Consider the following 20,144-nt stretch of genomic DNA (forward strand, 5'->3'; position numbering starts at 1 on the left):
GCTCCAGCCTGGGGACTCCTTTCTGGTCTGATGGGAGTGACTTCAACTGCTACTTGGAGTCAGGATGCAGCCAGCACAGGGTGGGCTGAGCAAGGGCCGGGCCCAGCCGCATGGGAGTGCAGGGTGGACACACACACATGCCTTTCCTTTAAAGGAGACACAGCCACCGACCTCTGACATCCTGCGGGAGTGACACTGGCAGGAGCTGGCCGTGTCCTGCTGCTCTCCACTGCGCTGCCTGGTGCCACAGCGGCTCCTCTGCAGCGGGGAGGGTGTTCGGGTGCCGATACGGGGCTGCAAGCATCAGCTCTGCCCCCTCCTGCCCAGTGCATTGCTCTGCCACCCGCCAGCAGCTGGGCTGCTTCATAGCCAGACCTGGTGGCATCCACTGAGCCAAGCAGAGCCGGGACAGGACAGCTGGGACTGCCTGGCTTCACCAGGATTCGTCTTTGCACCTCTGTGACCCCAGCGCATGAGCATCGCACTGCAGGATGCTGTGCAGCAAGACCAGCTTCCAGCATGCGTTCAACAGCCTCTCTCTTATCTCCTGGGGCAGGAGGCACCGCAGCTTTGGTATGTTACACACTTGATAAGCAGTCCCTCCCTGCTGGTGGGACAGATGGAGGGATGTGTCTAGCATGGAGATCGGTGGCAGTTCTTTGCTCACTCCATGGTGAGAGACCAACTCTGTGATGTTCCATGACCATGTTTCTCCATATCCTACAGGAACATGGGTGGTCACTGGTAGCTGCTTGCCCCCTGCCCTGAGGACAGCTGGTGGCCAAAGTCCATCACAGAGCACATGGGATGCTGAGCCTGAACCTGTGCAAATAAGGACCTGGGCTGTGATACTGTATGTAGAGCAGCATGGAGAGCGGTGGGGGGATCGATGCTGGTGAGCACAGGGTGTCCTTCGCTCTGCAGGGGAGCACAGATGTGGTGGAGCAGCCACCATGGATCTGTCACTGCCACTGCGAGCAGCCCTCGGGGAGGCTCCGCAGGATGTCCTCTAGGTTCTGCTTGTCAGCCCGGATCTCAGCCAGCTCGCTCTCCACCGCCTGGATCTTCTCCTGCTGCCGCGCAGCCTCCTGCTGCAGCAGGCTGAGCTGCCCAGCCAGGGCGCCCGGTGCAGCCACACGCAGCCGCAGCTGCTGCAGCCGCAGCCTCCCGGCGCTCAGCACCGCGTCCACTGGCACGGCCGGCTCCAGGTTACCTGGGCAAAGGGAGAGGACAGGGATGAGAGGCAAAGAGCTGGGAACAGAGGTTCTGGATGTGCTCCAGACCCTCGGCACCAGGCAAACTGTAGGGAGCGGGTGCAGCGGGGCATGGAGGCAGTGCAGCTTCCCAGGGATGGCAGATAAGCAAAGAGGGCTGTGGCTGCAGGCAGGGCTGGGGCACATCTCTCTTACAGATGGGTGATGACTTCCACCCCTTTACAAAGCTGCTCAGACGCACAAGTGCTGGAGCACTCAGAAATACACCCGGATGATCAAAGCAGGAGGAGATGGAGCAAACCCAGCCAGCAACAAAGGAATGAACCCATCCCTTGGCTCCAAAGGGACCGGGCCCTTGATCAAGCCCTGCTCCTCCTGGAGATGCCAAGGGAGATGATTGTCCCCACACCACGCATGAGCACACACATTCAGCAAGCTCCAATCCATCCCGCACAAGGGCTTTCCTTGAGATATGAGCCCTCAAGAAGCTTTGCTAAGACCCTGAGCAGAGGCACCCAGCTCAGCCTGGATGCCAGAGGGCAGGAGGGACAGCACCAGCCATCAGGAGACCCTCAAACCCCAACAGGCTGTCCCTTCCGCAGGGCCCTGTCTCACCTAGGCTCTGCAGCAGGTCGTTCAGGGTCTCGATGTCCGCAGTGAGCGAGCCCCGGGCTTCCTGGAGACTTTTTGCCATGTCATTCACCTCTATCCCCACCTTCCAACACAGACAGAAACCCAGATCAGGGACACTGCTGCCCCTTGGCTGGACAGGAGCAGGGAGGGAATCCCAGGAGCATCCCCAAGACAATCCCCATACAGTGGAGCCCGAGCTCCCAGGTTCTTCCCTATGCTTTCCCCTGTGGGCAAATCCCCTTTCCAGGCTCCATGGAGGACAGCCTGCCTGAGGGTGCCCAGCTCACCTGATGTGCTTCCTCCAGGTCCCTCCTGAGCTTCTCAGCCACATGCTCCTGCCGGGAGAGCTCCCACTGGGTCTCATTGGCACGCATAGCAAGCTGGCTGGCATGCTTGCGGGCACGCTTGCTCTCCTGCAGCACCGCCTGTGCCCTCTGCAAAGGGATGGAGATGGGGACAGTCACATCAGGACATGCAGGGGGACCACGGCTGGCTCCTAGGCTGGAGCCCTGGTCGGGTGCATCCCCCTGATCTGCAATGCAGACAAGGATGGGCTGTGCTGGATGGGCAGCAGGAGCTGTATTTGGGAGCCCTGGAGCAGGATGGGCTCTGCCTGTGGCGGCTGCCAGCCCAGCCATGTCCTGCAGCCTAATGTGGGCTTCCCGCACCCCACATCCCTCTGCTCAGACCTTGGCGCTCTCCCCAGTGACTCGCTCAGCTTCCCTGGCTGTCCTCTGGGCTGCAGTGGAGATGGATAAGGAGTTTCCCAGTGTCTTCTCTGCCTGTTTAATCTTCCTCTGTGTCTCCACCATTGTCCTATCCCGCACAAGCGCCATCCTCCTGTGCAGGGCAGCCTGGCCCTTCCGATGCCCCAGCACCTTCCTCATGCCTGCGGGGACAACCCGGCCATCACCAAACTGCCCCTTTCTCCCCTTGAAACCCAGAGCCAGTGTGACGAGAGCTGAGCTGTGGCCAGAGATGCTCTGGCTGGTGTCTTTTACCTTCCACGCTGGCCAGGAGGGACTCTGCATCAGAGAGCACAGCTTTCCCATGTGAGACGGCCGATGTGGCTGTGCCATGGGCAGAGCCAGCCTGGTCCTGCAGCTGGGGAGAGGAGAGAAGAAGTGAGGCTGGGGAGGGGGCAAGGAGGTGCTTAGCAGGTGAGTTCCTTGGGAGATCTGGATCCTAAGGGGAGATGTCTCCTAAAACATGCACCCTGACCCCCTCCCAGTCATTGGAGCAGTGGGAATGGGGCTCAACCACCCGCTGTACCCTGGGTAGGAGCCAGGAGAGGGATGCACTCAGCCTGCCCATTGCTCCAGCTGGAACAGTGGGTCCCCATCACTTACTCCACAGGGACACCCCATGCAGGTGAGCAGCACTCACCTGCTTGAAGCCACGAATCCTCTGCAGCTCCCTTTGCAGTCCGGCTGCCACAGCACGCGATGCCTCCGTGGCCTGCAGAGCTGATGGCTCCTGCGCCTCCACTGCCTGCTCCAGCGCTGCCGTGTCCTGTGCCAGGTCTCCAGCCTGTGCCAGCAGCGTCTGCTGTGGGGTCAGGGATGTCAGCGCTCCAGGACAGCAACCTCCCTGCCCGGGAGGCAGCGCTGCCCAACAGGATAGGGATGCAAGCAGGAGCCTCAGTGTGGACGCTGTTCACCTGCCCCAGTGCAGACACCAGCAGAAGTTGCTCGGCCATGACTGCATTCGCCTGCTGCACGGCTGTTAAAGCTCTCCTGGCCTCCGCTGCCACCTCGGCCACGCTAGCGCCCAGCTCATCCCGTGCCCGCTGGATTTCCTCGTACCTACGTGCACAGGAAGCCACTGTCACCCGTGGACGGAAAGGATGGAGATGATCGTTGAGACCTGGCTCCAGTCATGGGTGCAGTAGGAAATGCTGTGGGCTTATTTCCCTGAAGTACCCCCAGCACGGAGCGCCCTGGCTCTCTGCTCTGCAGCGCTGCAGTGCAGTGGGTTTGACGGGACTCAGCGCATCCCTGTCGGGCAGATGCTAAATCACTGTTATCCAGTCTTATAACAGGGACCTGGCCAGGGGCAAGGCACTGTGGTGCCCTCCGGGCTCCTTTGCTGCCAGTTCCTCACCCGGCCTCCAGCTCACGCTGCACATCCTCCGTCGCATTCCCCTCCAGCAAGCTCTGCAGGAGCTCGGAGCTGGCGTTGGAGGCACGCAGCGCTCTCCCCACCACTGCCTCCACCTGCACCAAGGCGTCCTCATGGCTGCAAGGGCAGGGAAACACGGAGGGGTGATGTTCAGATCCTGCACCCCAAGCCAGGCAGGCAGCCTCCCCTTCCTGGGTGTGCTGATGTACCTTAAGGCCAGTGCCCGTGCCTCCAGCGCCCGGCGGCTCCAGTCTGTGGGCTGCTGAGGGATTTCCTGGGGAATCTCCTTGAAACCCAAACAGCAGCAGTGAGACCCCATCGAGGAGCAGGGACCCCCGGATGCCACTGGCCCAGCACCAATGCGAACCTCCCAAAGGGCTGGAGGAGGTTGGCAAGCAAGGGAGAAAGCTCCTCCTGACCCAGCTGTGAGGAGGGCTGTACCCACATGGACCCCAGGCTTCCCGCTGCAGTGCTGGTCACATCCCACCCGCCAGTCCTGCGCATCCCACTGCCCCCCAGGATGGACACCAGCCCCCCCCGGACCCGCACCGTGGTAGCCAGGGTGTCTGCAGCATGCAGGATCTCCCGCTGTGCCGACTGCAGCGCAGCTCCGACCTCTGACAGCAGGGTGCAGGTCTTGGGGTGTCCGTGGCCGGAGCAGCCACTGGCTTGGCTGGCATTGCTGAGACGGCCCTGCGCGGTGCCCAGCGCCCCTGCCAGCCACCCTACCTGTGCCAAGAGGATGGCCCGGGCACCTGCAGGCAGCACAGGCAGCTGCTTGATGCCCATGGACGTGTTCAGGGCTCCCTGATGCTGCCCCAAGCCCAAGACCCTTCCCACTGCTTGCTGATGAAAGAGGAAGGCAACTTGCTGCCAGATGCTCAGGAGGGACCATGGGATGCAGCACGCAAAGGATGCCCCATGGGCCAAAGCTCAGCCCCCAGTAATGCCCATCAATGGCTGTTCAAAACCACTGATGCAAGCATCCCTGCAGTGCTCTGTCCTACACAACAAGGCATGGCCTCCCTCTCAGTCACCCCATCACCCATGCTGATCCCAGCACTGACCTGGGACCTCCTTGCACCCACCCACCATGTCACTCCCACTCTATGGGAGCAGAGGGTCCCCAAAGGGTGATGTGGGGAGCGAGCGGGTGTCCCCATACCTTGCAGGAGGTGAGCACTGGGCAGCCCATCTCCTCGAGCTGCATCTCTCATCATGAGGGACTGGCCCGGGCGGGCATCACAGCCTGTTTGTTGCAGCCATTCCTCCATCTCCTGCAGCCTGGCCTTCAGCTGGTCAGCCTGCAGCAAAGACACGAGGGGACACAGCAGAAGAGTGATGCAGCGCTGGGGCCGGGGTGGTGCACCCGCAATGGCAGGACACAAGCGGTACCTCGTCCTTCACCAGCCCATAGCAGGCAGGACACTGCTGGCAGCGGGAGCTGGGTGGGTCGGGGAAGAAGTTGGCCTGGCACCGGTCGCACTTGTAGCCCACGAAGCCGGGGTGGCACAGACATGTGCTGTTCTCATGGCACTGCGGCGTGACGGAGCCCAGCGGCGAGCAGTTGCAGGCTGCAGCGGTGGCAGAAAGGCATCACACCATGCTTGCCGGCCCTGGTTCAGGGACCGCGGTGCAATCCCCATCCCCGTTACCTCGGCAGCCCCTGGCAGAGAAGCCGAAGAAGCCGTGGTGGCACCGGTCACACTGCTTCCCTGTGACACCAGGCTGGCAGGAGCACTGCCCCGTCACTGCATGGCACTCGCTGTCCTGTGACCCCGTCGGGTGGCATTGGCAGCTGGGGGGATGAATGAGTGATGGATGCAAAGAGTAGAGACCAGAGATGGGGATCCATAGCCACTGCTGACACCTCACAGCCCCACATTACCTCTTGCACCCCATGGTGGGCTGCAGGTCATAGTAGCCAGGCTGGCAGAGCCCGCAGGTTCTGCCTGTCACATGTGGGAGGCAGTGGCACTGGCCCGAGCTGGGATCGCAGCCCTCCAGCCCCGGGGCTGAGCCATCAGGGTTGCAACCACAAGCTATGGGAGACAAAACGTTGCTTATATCATGCCATGGGGCTGACAGATGGGACAGTGGGAATAGGGCACCAGGGCTGAGCCCCATAAACATGGAGGGCCACATCCCCCCCATCAAACAGGGCTTTGAGTGGATGGAGTATCTCCAAGGAAGGATGGCAGTGGAGGAAGGGGGCAAAGACCATTTCTAGGCGTCTGGGACCAACCCTAACCATCCCTCAGCCCCTAAACCTGTTGGGCATCCCCTTTTTACCCTCTGCCTCCGCTGCTGGGGGATTCTGGCTGCAGTGGGACCGATGGGAGCAGGACCAGCCCTCAGGACCATACGTACATGCGCACTTCCCAGCAGGATTCGCAGCCAGCGCATCCCCGTAGAAGCCCGTCCGACACCTCTCGCAGTGCTCGCCCGTTGTGTTGTACAGGCAGCGCAGGCACCGACCGGACACAGGGTCGCAGTTGCCCACTGCGTTAGGATCCACATTCCCATGACACTGGCAGGGGACACAGGGATGCGCAGGGCCCCTCTGCCCCAGAGGGTCCCCGAAAAACCCATCATCACAGAGCTCACAGCGTTTCCCTGGGGAAGGCGAAAAGGTGGGAAGGATCCAGCCATGCCAGCGCTGCCCAGTGCCCCCCTTGCCCACCCGTCCCCAGCCTCACCTCTCTGCCCTGGTGGGCAATGGGTGCAGACAACCTCCCCGGTGCTGGGCACCTCGGTGCAGGGGGAGCTGCCAGGGCAGGGGCATGGTTTGCAGTCATCAAAATGCCCTGTGAAGGGGTTGCCATAAAACCCGGGGCTGCAGCGCTCGCAGGAGGGACCTTCTGTGTTGTGTAAGCACTGACAGTGCCCTGCGAGGAGGAACATGGGGCTGAGGGTCTGCAGAAACAGCCTTGAGTAACAACAGGGACCACGGGAGGGATGGAGAGCCAAGTGCTGAGGGCCAGAGAGGGATGCACAGCTCCAGCCATGGCATCCCACATGGCCTGCACATCCCCAGCCACAACTTGGAGTGTTTTCCCTCCCTGTCCTTGCTCAAGGAACAAGGTTTTGGAGAGGACACCAGAGCCACATTGCCAGTCCTGCCCTCCCCTGCAGTGCTGGGACGAGGCGGCGCTGGCAGCACCGTCAACGTGCCAGGAGTCTGTCGGCGCCTGCGATAATCCACAACACATTTCCCAGCAGCAGCGAGGCGTGTGATCTCCAGCCTGTCATGGAACACGGGAGCAGCCAGCCAGCACCCACTGGGAGCCAGCCGGTGCGTCATGGCCTTCCAAAATCAGCTGGGAGGAGGAGGAGGAGGAAGGATGCCCCCACCTCCAGGCAGATGCTCTGCTTGACTGGATTAAGGAGCCAGGGGGAGGTTCCCCCCCCCCGATCTGTGGGGTCAGGTCATACCAGATGGGTTGCGCAGGAGGGAATTGGGTGTGTTTCCGTTTTCCCCATATCCAGGCAGAGCAGGACGATAGAAAGGAAAGGAAAAGTGGGTGGCAGGAAAAATAAACCCAAAGGAAGCAGGCGGGCTGGCAGCGCCCGGGCCAGGACATCAAAAACCTGGCCCTATCCCTTGGGATTGTGCAGTCGGTGGCACCAGCCCCAGCTCTGCAGGAGAAGGGGTGAGTTTGTAGAGCTGCTGCTCACAAGGGCAGGGGCACTGACTGAGCACAAAGTCACTGCCAGCCCTTCCCATCGCAGCCATACACTATTGTAGTTCCTCGCCCAGAGGAGGCAGCCAGCGAGGAGCCCCAGGGGCTCCGTCTGGGTACCAAATGCATCATCTTATTCCCAGCGCTGATCAGAGCTGCTGCTTTCTGCAGGGGTGGATGGCAGCATCTCGTGAACCCCTCATGGCTCTGATCTGTTGGGGCTGACAGCCCTGAGGCTGGTGCTGGGTTCATGCAGCCAGCTCATCTCCAAGGCAGCAGTTTGCAGTCCTGCCCCCTTTCCCCAACCAAAGCCATCCAGACACTTTGCTGGGAGGAAGGGGAGAGCCAACACCCCACAAACCACCTCAGACACAGTCACGCTGCCCTGAAGACTGCTTTTTCCTCCCTTCAAGCCACAGTCCCTGCTGCAGTCACGCACCTCTGAGCTGGATCTGGAAGCAGAACAGGGCTTGGGCAGGCAGCATGAGAGCCGGATGCTCTGGTAACTTCCAGCAAGCCTGGCACTGCTCTGTTTTCCTGCTCTTTTCCTTATTTCTCTGCTCAGGTTTCTGTCCGTTTTGTGGGTGTAAGGGCTGTGCCAAGTCCTGCTCTGCTCATCGGGCAGCAATGCTGCCTATGAGACCCATCCTCCATCCCTCCTGCCCTGACCCCTGCCTGCTTACTCCTCTGAGGAGCAGCACCTCTCCTTCCTCATCCTTGAAGTTCATAAGGTACCCTGAAAGATACCCCTTTATAAACTCCCACTGTTACTGCTCTTCATTAATTATCTCTCTTTGCAGTTACAAATCCAGTCCTTACAACCAGTTCAACTTACAGGTTTTGGGTACCGCAACCTCCCGGATGGTTTCCAGCATCCCTCAGAAACAAGCAAAGACAGGTTCTGTCACCCATGCACGTAGCACGGGGTGAACGGGGAGCCCGGGGGTGCACACCTGAGAGGGGGTGACAATCCCCGTGCTGGTTGCAGGCGCAGGGCACGCAGCTGACGAAGGGGCCACCGAAGGGGATCTCGCGCTTGAAGCCGGGTGCGCAGGACTGGCAGAACTGCCCGGTGTATCCCACGGGACACGAGCACTCCTCCACCCAGCCTGCCCCTGCTCCCGGCCCGGGGTGGGCAGATGTGAGCTGGACCTCGCTCAGGGACAGCCTGCCTGCGAGAGCAGAGAGCAGCATGATGGGGTGGCACAGCCCTTGGCTCTGCTCTCTCCATCCTGCCTGGAAACGCTCCACACACACACAGGAGACCCCAAGATACCCCTTGGTACTGGTATTGGTATTTATACCCGCTCATCCCAGAGAGCCTGATGCTGCTGGGATGTCCCCAGCCCTTTCCCAGCTTGATCCCAAAGGGGATGAGTCACGGAGGCACTCACCTCGGCCAGGGCCGTGGCTCACACGAAGGCGGAGGGCGGTCAGGTTGGAGAGCAGGCGCTGGAAGCTGAAGGCTGACAGCAAAGGCTCCACACCCTCCTCTGCCTCCTGCAGCCTGTTGGAGAAGGAACAAGGGAGGAAGGACAGGGTGAGGCTGACAACCATGTGCTGCAGGACAGCTCGGCTCCCCACTGGGACGCAGGCACAGCAAGGGGGCACAGTTAAATCCCTGAGGGATGCAGGGAGCACAGGGCAGCCCAGGCAAGGTCAGACACGCTGTGTTCCAAACCCAGCCGAGGTTCCCCAAAGCACCCTGTGGGTACCTGAAGGTGACAGCCTGCTTTCCACGCTGGGGATGACTCTCGCTGCTGGGCATGGTGATCTCCAGGCCCTCACCCTCCAGCACCAGCTGGACCTGGAGCAGGGGCACCCCAGTCTCTACCACCGTCCCCTCCACTCCCAGCAGCAGGGACAGGAGCTGCCCGTAACTGAGGCGCTGGTTCTGCAGAAACTTCTCTGCAAGGGAAGAGAGGAGCAAAGGCTGTAGGACATGGAGGGACCGGCTCTGATGGGGCATCGCCAAGAGCAGTGGTCACCCTGAGGGTACAGGGCCAGCCCAAATCTGCTCTCCCAGGGTCTTCATCCACTACTCCAATCCCTCCCCACTGGCCTTGTGTTACTGGGACAGGCTGAGCTCTGGGATGGAGCCCAGCACCTCACACATCAGTGTAGCAATCCCCACGGCAGAGCAGGACCCCAGGGACCCATCGCACACAATACCTGGTGCAAGGAAATCCACGGGCTCCTCTCCATGCCACTCAGTGATGATCTCCCCATCAGCCCAGTGCAGTGGCAGGTCTGTGGTACCCGGAGCTGCAGCAGTCCAGCCCTCCGGCCCTGTGTGACAGCACACAGCATTGCACAGGCAAAAAGGGAGCAGTGAGTCCCCACCAGCCCAGCACCGGGAGGGGGATGCTGCTCTGGGGGGCTCTGTCCTTCCTCCCAAGCCTCTAAAGGGTTTTGGAAGGGGACAGCACTTTGTAACACCCTGCTCTGTTTGGGCTCCATGCTCCCACACGCTGGAGAGCAGCCCTATCCATCCCCCATCTGTTTATTTTCTTAGGTTTGGAGGAAATTACTACCTTTAAACTTTTGCCCCCCTGTCTGTGCTGCGGCTCCAGCATTACTGTGGGCTGGAGAGGGCAGGAAGCCCAGGAGAGACGGGGTGTAATTGCATTAAGTTGGTTTCCTTCAGAAACCAGTTAAGCCCCCCCTGCTCCCCAGGGTCAGTTATTTCTTCCAGCCCCAGGCTGAACACTTGGAAATCCCTCCCAGGCTGTGCTCTGTTATCAAATCACCCCGAATATGGACCCTTTCACCCAGGACAGGAAACCTGCATCTGATCCAGCTCAGCTGCGGGATGCGGAATGCTTTGGGGAGTGGCCGTGCTGAGGCTTTTGCATCCCGGCCCCAGGGCTCTGCCAAACCTGTCCCTAAAAGAGCAGCCCCAAACTGGCTGCATGAAGGGTGGAAAAAAGACTCAGTTTAGAGCCTGGCTCTGTTTCAAGGCCGTGGAAGACATTACAGCAATTGGCAGAGTGGTTTAAAGGCAATCAGGATAAACCAGCGCCTGGCGTGTTCACATCCATCTGCTTGCTGGCGCGCACATCCCGTCGGGATGCAGGCAAGGAAGGGTGCCCAGGGGTCCCTGCAAGGGGACCATGATGCCTGCAGCCAGTGCTGCACACAGCAGATGGCAGGGTTTCCCTGAGCATCCTGAACGCTTCCAGCCTTGCCATGCATAGCCCTGGATGCAGCAGGGCGAGAGCATCCCATCCTGCTCCCCTGACTCACATCATCCCTGCCCTATCCTAGGCAAGGGTGGGGAGAGGAGGGAATAAGGGGGAAATTTCCACCAGGCTCTATCCTTTCAGTTTTTATCTTTCTGAGCTGGTTTTTAGTGCTCCAGCAGTCCCTGGTGTGGTGGGATGGCTGTGCCTGGCTCTACAGCCTGCCCTGAGCCTTGCAGAGCCCTGGGAGCACATCAGCTTGTAGGGATGCCATGGGAATAGCCCATCCCCGTAGAGCTGGAGGCAAAAGCTGAGGTTTAACAACAAAGTAGAGGCATGCCAGAGACCCCTCCCTCCAACCATCACCACCAGTTATCCCCAAAGGGGGATGCTCAGCCCCAGCCTTCCCAAACTGCCAGAGCTTTGGGGCTGGAGCTGGCCCTCCATTTCACCCAGGGCTGGGGCTGGTACCTTGGCTGAAGTCAGAGCGGACTTGAGCCACCTCGTAGCCATCTGCTGCTGTGCAGGCAGTGGAGTGGCCATAGCAGAAGCAGCTGGTGCAGCCAGCGGCGTTGTGGGGTTGCAGGTTAAACCAGCCCGGCTGGCACCTGTGCACGGGGAGGAAGCAGGAGGCTGTGGCACAGGGGACCACAGCAGCATCCCATAGGGGGGACTGGAGACAGCTCCGAGTGAGCCCGATCCCAGCGATCCAGAGGACCTTGGTAGGGCCTCTGCAGGGAGTGACCCTGCAGGATTCCCACCCCAAAGCCTTTCAAAGGGGTTGTGTAGGGGGTCGGAAGCAGCAATGTCCCACGGGAGGAAAGACGCCTGCTCTGCACTGACCACTGGGCCCCACCATTGATCCAGACCTGGAGAGGGGCAGTGGTCCCATCCCCACCCGGGGGTCACAGTGCTTACCTGTTGCACAAGTGCCCCTCCACCCTCTCCTTGCAGGTGCAATGCCCCGTGTTGGGGTCGCAGGAGCCCACGCTTCCCGCTGGGTCACAAGCACAAGGTCTAGATAGGGCAAGATAAAGGCATGATGTGAGCCCCAGCCCTGTCTCCCTGCTCCCGCCCGGGGCCGGGCTCCTCCTCACCTGCAGCCGCCTTCGCTGAGGCTGTGGTACCCGTCCTTGCAGCGCTCACACTTCCACCCCGTCACGTTGGCTTTGCAGAGGCAGGTCCCCGAGCTATCGCACTGCGGCTGCAGGGAGCCTGCGGGGACCCCGGCCAGCCCTGAGGCTCAACCCCAGGGCGATGGGGAGCCCCCGGGGCAAAGGACAACGCACCCCAACCATCCCCATCGCCGAGCCCGGGCTGGGGCAGGGGTTTGGGGCCGGAGCCCGGCTGGGTGCGGGCGCTCTCACCCGCGGGGTGGCAGTGGCAGGGCTGGCAGGCTGCCTGCGGCTCCCAGCGGTAGTGGTTGGGCCGGCAGCGCTCGCAGTGCGGCCCGGCAGTGTTGTCGCGGCAGTTGCGGCAGTGCCCCCCGTGCCCGCTCCGCCGGAACAGCTCCCGGTCATAGAAGCACTCGTCCGAGCGGCCGCTGCAGTTGCAAGCTGCGGGAAGGAGGGGGGGAGGCAGATGGCGGTTGGCACTTGGGGGGCAGAGGGGTTAAAGCAACGTTCTATGGGGTTGAATGAGCCGGAGGGGCTGCTTTGGCTCAGCGGTGGGAGCTTTTGGCAGTGGCTCTGCTGTTGGTGCAGTATCATGCACGGAGCAGATGGCTGCGTTCATGGCATAAAGAAATCTTGGGGAATCCCAGGAGGATGCTGTGAAGGGGGCAAATCACAGAACGGTTTGGGTTGGAAGGGACCTTAAAGCTCATCCAGTTCCAATCCCCTGCCATGGACAGGGCCACCTTCCACTAGTGCAGCTTGCTCCAAGCCCCATCCAACCTGGCCTTGAACACTGCCAGGGATGGATCATTCCTCCCTCCCTGCCCAGAGCAGCCTTACGGGATAGAGCAGGCGCTTCCAACCCATGCAGCAAGGGCAGGAGCTGCCAGATGTGCTGATGCAGCAGCACCAGCAAACCCCATTGGGACCAACCGCACACCATGACCACGGAGCCAGCCAGGACATACTCACGCAGACACTCATTGGCAGCGTCGGCGGTGCCGCGGGCCCAGGGCCGGTCCTGGTGGAAGGGCTGGCAGCGCTCACAGTCGGTGCCGGCTGTGTTGTGCTGGCACACACACACCAGCTGCCCGGCCTCATCCGGTGCACACTCACTGGCGTGGCCATTGCATTTGCACCTGCAGCAAGGCCCCAGCACAGGAGTGAGATGCTCTGACACTGTACGGACAGCAGCCGGCACTGGGGCCATGCCCGGGCTGCGCAGCGAGGCAGGTTGCTCAGAACCATAGAATGGTTTGGTTTGGAAGGGACCTTCAGAGGTCATCTACTGCAACCCACTGCAGCGAGCAGGGACACCTTCAATTAGACCAGGTTGCCCAGAACCACATCCAGCCTGGCCTTGAGAAGCAGAAAGCTTCAAAGGAAGCAGCTCAGGTTGTGCTGGCACTGAAGCTCCCATTGTGTCCCTGAAGTGCTCCCAGCCCCACCAGCCCTTAGGTTGCACACTGAGGGTGGCCTGTGGGAGATGCTGACCAGCTCCAACTGCTGGAGCCTGGGAGGGGTGAGCTGACAGTGATGGGGACTGCTGGCCAGTGGGGAGCAGCCATGGCCCTGCCTGGGGCAGGCAGCTCTTACACACAATAGAGAGATTTCTCACTCCTCCCAGCTGGAGCACAGCCCAGGGGCAGCACCAAGTGGATGCCACCAGCTTCTTTGTCCCACATCTGCTCCCCCATCCCACCAGCAGCTCCTCAGGCCATGGCCGTGCTCCAAGCTCCTCCACCAGCCTCCAGGTATCTCTCTGCTAGCACCACAGGACCCCCTCTTACGGCTCCTAGGGACCAAGCAGGGCCACAGGAGTAGTAACACAAGCCCCAGCACCATTAAAACCCATAGGAGCCATTAAAAGCTGGGAGGGGGCAAAGCAAATGCAAATACAGCTGGTGGCAAATGGAGAGAGCTTGAGGGGAAAAAGCCCACAGCTGAAAGGGCTCAAGGTTTCATCACTCATCTCTGCACTGCCAGCTCTGGCTCATACATGGAGGAAGCCACATCTGGGCACTTTGCCCCAAAACCATAATTCAAACAAGACCAGGAAGGTCCCACCACTCCTGCTCTCACCTGCCGCCAACAGAGAAGTCAGAGATGGCATAGTAGTACGACTGCAGCACCTTGGGGTCCTTGAAGATGTCATCCCCAAACGTGTTGAGCCGGTTCAAGGAGATAAGCAGGTCAGTGACGGTCACCCACTCCTACAGGAGACACGGGGAAGATGCTTTGGTCTGGACCACCAGCTCCCCAACCGGGATGCATCCTGCAGCTCTTCTTACAAGGATGCAGGGCACCACAGGCATTAGCGCACTCGATCCCAGGGCACCAGGCGCCATCTCCCCTCCCACCCCAGCAGCACCTGCAGCGCGGGGCTTCCATCGAAGTTGTAGGCGCTGGGCCGTCCCTCGAGGGTGGAGAAGGCCACGTTGCCCCCGCTCAGTGGGGAGATGTCGCTGAACTCATCGGTGCAGAAGGCGACCTGCTCGTCCTCCCCCGGGCGCAGGAAGAGCCGCTTCTGCTTCCCATAGGTCTTCTCGCAGGACGCACTGTAGTACTGGAAGGGCACCCAGGGCCCCTCGGCGCGGCTGCGCTTGTAGATGGCAAAGCTCTCGGGGCGGCTGGTGTGAAACTTCAGCCTCACGTAGGTGATCTCATAGGCTTTGCCTAGGGACAGGCCCGCAACGCATCAGCACCCCAGCACTCCATCCCGCACAGCTGCCAGCAGCACCCTCCTGCACTGACCCCATCTACCACAGCTAAAGCAGCACCTTGCTACTCATCGCTGCAGCCCAAACCCCATCCGGATCCATCCAACCGGACGGGTTGCAGGATCAAAGAGCCACTGCAAAACCAGGCTTTAACCAGCTGCCGGAGGGGAAGAGTCAGGCCCAGGGCACTGAGGAGCATCCCCAGGACAGCAGTGCCACAGGGATAGGAAAGTGGGAAAGGTCAAGGCCAGTCCCTTCCCAGGGACCTGCATGCTGGGACCCAGCATTGCCGCTGTCTTTGCTGGGATGAAAACAAAGAGAGGCACCAATCCCCGGGGCAGCTCTGAAAGCGCTTGAAAGAACTAACAAAAAAGGGGAAAAAGAAAACACCAAAGTGAACATCAGAACCGCTTAATTGCCAGAGATGAAGGACCAGCTCAAAGACTGGATTGCTCCATAACAGCACCGCTTCTGACAGCACAAAACAATTAGCTGCAAGGTTTTGGCTTTATTTGAAAAGATAATGAGTTGGGAATGTTAGAGGGGTTATTCCGGGACTAGGAAAACAAGCCTTTAATTGGGCCCATATGAATACTGTCGCATATGTGCTGCAACTTTGCTGCGGGGGAGCCGAGGCAGCCCAGCTACCAGAGCTGGGAAAAGCAGCTGCCTCCCATCAGGGACACGGGGAGCACCCGGTGGGGGACACACAGACCCATTCACAGCCCACCCAGAGGTGATGAGGACCAGGAAGGGGCCACAACTGGGTCGTCCCATCACCACCATGCTCTGGGACTTCAACAGCGGGGGTGCCCCTGCCTGCACCCCGCACAGGGGAGGATGCCCAGCAAGTGCTGGTTCCCAGGCATCACGGTCCCTGTGGTGATGTCAACCAAAGCAGCGAGGTCAGGGCCATCACCTCCTGGAGCATTTTCCTCTGGGAGAGGAAGGGAGCTCGGCGCTGTGTCAACAAACAGCTCCTGCCTCAAGCAGCCCTGCACAAGGGGAGGCACCGCTGGGCTGGGGGAGCCCAAGCTCGGTGCCTCCAGCCAGGGTGGAGGAGACTGGCTGCCCTGGGAAGCATCCCGAGGGAGCGCGTGCTTTTCCCAGACAGGCGTTTAAATCAGCCTCATTCTGCCGAGAGAAAAGAATTCCAGACAATAACCCAGGCTGCTTGCCTACCCTTTGCTGCTCGGGAAGGTGTGACACATCCCAAAGCCGAGTGGGCAGCAGGACAGGGATTCTGGGAGGGTGCACAGGCAGCGAAGGGTGACAGCAGCAGGAGCCCTGATTGCTGTCTTTGATGGGCTGCCCTCGGGTATTTTGGGGTCCTGCCTGATGTCTGAAGGGTAAATGCAATGGCCACGGGCGCTTGGGATTAGTGGTCTGCTCCAAGTGGGATGCACTGTAACAGCGTGGCTGAAACCTCTCGGAGAAGAGAGATTTAAAGGAGGATAATGTAATTAACGCCAACCAAGGGCACACAGGTAAACACAGGTCTTGTGCACCTCATTTGATATGTTAGTTAATAAGCTCCCCAGGTAACCACGCTGCAGAGCCTACAAGACATCTGCCTCGGGAATGAGCAAGATGAGCAGCATGGCAGGGACATGCTCCATGGGTTAAAAACCTGATTACTCAGTGGAGCTGACGAGCGAGGACTCGTCCTGGGCCACATGTGGGAGCTGCAGGGGCCACTTGGGTTTTTCCTCCATAAACCAAGTGAAAGCATTAAGGTAGCAATAAGAGTCTGCAGCTGGGACAAGAACAGGGCCCAGCAGCTGTGGGAAAGGTCACAGCAATGCACCGGGCACCAAAATGGCACTTTTCAACACAGCAAAGTATCTGAGCCATGCAGGAGGAGGGGTGCATTTGCAGGGGGATGCTCTGGTATCAGTACTCTGAGTGCTCTGGCTCAGGAAGGGACACAGGGACTAGGACTGCAGATGAGCTCAGTGCAACGTTATGGCCTTGGATGTGTTAATGGGAGACACACACAGCAGGGAGGTCACAGGGGCTGGACAAGACTCCATTGGAAACCCAAGTGTGGGGTCCAACAGGGCTGCAGGTGGGGGAGAACCAGAACAAAGACTGGGAAGCAAACCCCGAGGCTTGGGCAGCTCAGGGTGGGCAAGGGGCTGCTGCACACATTGGTGTGCTGGAGCCTGCACAGATCCATGTGCTGAGCTGGGACTGGTGGCCACAAACTCTCCCGGCAGCAATGGCTTGCTTGGCCTCTCAAGTTGCATTCAGATTGTCTGTGCCCCGGGTCAAACACGAGTGAATCTGGGGCAATGACAGCCTGTGTTAGATGGGTGAGTGGCCGGCAGATATCCTGCCATGGGGCTGGCAGGAGCAGGCTCCTCCTGCATCACTTCTCATGCCCAGCGGGGAGCCCAACCCTGGGGACAAGGGCCAGATGTCCATCTGCTCACAGGGGGCTGGGAAAGCAGTGACCTTCACCCAGCCAAGCAGCTCCTATGACACTGCTGGGCAGGCACAGACCCTCCACCATCACCCCAACCCCGGCCACTGGGTCCCACCAGCACTCGCTGTCCCCTTACCGGCTCCAATCACAGCCCCTCCACTACCCCCCTTCGGCATGCAGATGGCAGGAGACTGCAGAGAATGAAGATTTTACAGCGCTGGCCAATAGTCAGGGTAGTTTAGATGGCAGGCAAATGTTAAAAAAACCTTTTTAAAATGCCAGGCATGCCCCATGGGTTTAAGTTCCCTCCGAGGGAGCGGCTTGAACAGTATTTGAAATGTAGAGGGTCAGATCCCAGCTGGGAAAACTGGGATTGTGTGTGCAGAGCCCTGGGTCCATGAGACATACTGGGCATCCTCAGCAGTGCACCGGGGGTGAACAGCACAGGCTTGGCCCCACGATGCTCACCCACAGCGGGCAAGGCTCTCTGTGGGGGGCCAGGGATAGGGACCTGCCTGTCCCCCGCTATGTAAACTTGCATAATAGGTAAAAAGCAGCCTTGTGAGAGCAGATACCCCAGGCAGAGGTGGCTGGGAAACAGCACAGGCTGGCACAGTGCTGGCATCCTCACCCCACAAAGGACCAGAGCACTGCTGATGGATGGGGCAGACCCTCCCCGAGTCCCTTCGGTGATCTCCCCATAGAGGGCATCTCCCTTCTAACACCCCCTAAAAGCCCCAGGGAACATCCTGCCTTTAACCCCGAACCAGCAGCAATTGCTATGGGATGCAGGAGCATCCACACCCAGATATCGCTGCACCCACTGCCCATGGAGCACCGCAGGGGCTCCCACCGGCACTTACCCAGATGGAGGGTGATGTTGACGGAGTTGGGGTGCTGGATGCCGAAGGCCATGGACTGGCTTTGCCACCAGGTGCTCTCCTCCTGGCTATGGAAGTCGGTGAGGAAGGAGGCGTTGTGGTGGTGCCGGGGGTCGCTGGCATCGCAGCGGTGGCACAGGGCGCTGGCGTGGCGGGCGCCCATCTGCAGGCAGTATTCCTCCGGGGGTGAACCACACGTGTTGGTGGCCTGAGCAGCCCGGCCGAAGGCAGCGTTCTCAAAGACAGGCATGCAGCGGCGGGGCTGGCCCCGGGGGTCCCAGCAGGAGGATGAGCCCCCTGCCCTAAGCACCAGCCACAGCAGGGCCAGCAGCCAGAGCACGGGATGCTGTGCCATGCTGGGGCTCGCCTGCCCGGACTCTGAGCCTCCTCCGGATGGCATAGCGAGAGCAGGCGGGACAGGATGGGATGGGATGGGATGGGATGGGACAAGTCCCCCTCCCCTGCACCTCCTCTCGCTCCGAGGTCCACCTTGTGGAAGCTGCTGGGAATGTCGAAAGCTCCATGTCTGAATCCAGGCTGCGAGGTTTGGGCTTCCCCTGGTCCCACACGCTGCGGGGCTGGGCAGGATGGGATCCCTCCAGAGGAGATTTGCTTTGGGGATGGGGTGTTTGCACCTTGAGCTGCACAGATGGAGCTGAGCTTCTCCATTTCTCAGCCCCGGGGATGAGCTGGCGGTGATACATGCCCCACACCATGGGTTTTTCCTTAGATTGATGGGGGTCTCCACTTTTCTCACAACCCCAAAATCAAGAGGAGGGTGAGGGAAAAGCTTTGGAGCAGACCCAGCACCCTCTTCTCACCCCATAAATCACACTGCTCCCTCACTCAGACCAACCTGGCTAGGTGTGGGACAGCCCCTAACCCTCCACACCAGCACCCATGAATGAGGGCTCCCATCCCTGCCTGCTGCCATGGGGCATATCCGCAGGGTGCCAAAGCCACTTTATCAGCAGCTTCACAGGTAACACTCAGGATGGTCTGTGCCAGAGGGGGGGCCCTCTCAGGACTGTGGCACCCTCCAGATTTGACCCATGGGGGCAGGAGGGTGTCAGCACATGAGGAGAGAGGCAGAAGTGGGGTGCAAAGGGGAGCACTGCCTTTGGCCCTCAGCCGAGCTGCCCCCAGGAGCCCTGGAAGCTTAACCCTCATGTATAATTTAAGCTCCCTTCCTCCCCTCCCCTTCCCTTCCCTTCCACTCCTATTTGTTTTATTCTCCTTCTCCGCGCACGCTGCGGGGAGAAAGCACTGGAGGGGAGCTGTGAATCAGAGTCTTCGGCAGCGGCTCCCGCAGCAGCGCCGTTTCAAAGCCCCATTACCATATATTGACCCGGGCTCTGACAGCCCGAGCCAGCTCTGCTGGGAAGGGTGAATTTCCAGCACCGAGGAGCTGTGCATCAGCTGCCTGGGAGCGGGCAGCCGGTGGCAAACCCGCTGTCAGCCTCCGGGGAGAAAGAGAAGGGTTTTCAGCTCCATAATTGCCCTGCGCCTCTCCACTGTTTTAAGGGATTTGCATCCTGCAGGGGTGAGGTTTTCCAGGTGTTTTGCTTTTTGCCTTGTTACTGGGGCTGCAAGCCTGGGACAGGAGAGGGTCTCCCATGCAATGGGTTTCACACCTTCTCCTCAGGGTGTTACACACACCCAGGAGATTACTTCCTGCCCAACCCATCCCCACTTGCAGAGGGGTTGACATTAGAGAGTAATGAGATCATGCAGCCAGGGTGCAATGGCTGCTCACGGGATGCACAGTGGATTTGAACAGAGCTGATGGGTATCCCCATCCCATCTCCTCCTCCAGCACAGCCCGTGGGGCCAGAGCTTGATGGAGATCTGGGCGACACTACACGGAGAAAACCCTATCACATCCAATGTCACTGCACAAGAGAAGGGCAAGAGTAGCCCCAAATAATCCCCTTTGCTCTGAGAACAAGATGCTGGACACATCTTTCCTACGCTGCGATGCCTACCAGGTCTGGACAGTGGCTTCTCACAGCAAGACAGATACATCACCTTGCCCTGGGTGAGCTTCATCCCTGGGCAGGAAGAAGAGCTAAAGCAGCCCCTTGTCCTCCATGGACGAGCTTGAACAAGGGTGTCCATAAGAGAAATCAGAGCTGAGATTTGCCCCCAGCCCCACCTCAGCTGAAGT

The 20,144-nt window shown here is 60.0% G+C and overlaps 1 protein-coding gene across 2 annotated transcripts; it reads right to left on the reverse strand.

Annotated features, from left to right (window-relative positions):
* Positions 1-824: 824 nt before the first annotated feature.
* LAMC3 (laminin subunit gamma 3) lies at positions 825-18,486 on the reverse strand. Of its 2 annotated transcripts, none has more exons than XM_061476804.1 (28): positions 17,960-18,486; positions 14,320-14,624; positions 14,031-14,161; positions 12,921-13,087; positions 12,201-12,389; positions 11,931-12,048; positions 11,752-11,850; positions 11,305-11,441; positions 9,824-9,940; positions 9,367-9,559; positions 9,046-9,158; positions 8,605-8,823; positions 6,668-6,856; positions 6,339-6,584; positions 5,857-6,010; positions 5,624-5,766; positions 5,364-5,542; positions 5,134-5,272; positions 4,518-4,723; positions 4,178-4,254; positions 3,951-4,085; positions 3,508-3,652; positions 3,234-3,395; positions 2,849-2,951; positions 2,537-2,736; positions 2,135-2,281; positions 1,830-1,929; positions 825-1,213 (listed from the first exon to the last, which is right to left on the reverse strand). In XM_061476804.1, the coding sequence occupies exons 1-28, from the start codon at positions 18,375-18,377 to the stop codon at positions 963-965; spliced, it is 4,782 nt and encodes a 1,593-aa protein (XP_061332788.1). In that variant the 5' UTR covers positions 18,378-18,486; the 3' UTR covers positions 825-962. The 2 variants fall into 2 exon arrangements, with proteins under 2 accessions (XP_061332788.1, XP_061332789.1); XM_061476805.1 differs by having other exon boundaries at positions 3,234-3,392; positions 17,960-18,485.
* Between the last annotated feature and the right edge of the window lie 1,658 nt (positions 18,487-20,144).

This window comes from Pezoporus flaviventris, unplaced genomic scaffold (assembly GCF_033815535.1).
Source record: "Pezoporus flaviventris isolate CSIRO_AGI_PZ_B2104156 unplaced genomic scaffold, CSIRO_AGI_Pfla_v1 ptg000097l, whole genome shotgun sequence".
Taxonomy (NCBI): Eukaryota; Metazoa; Chordata; class Aves; order Psittaciformes; family Psittacidae; genus Pezoporus; species Pezoporus flaviventris.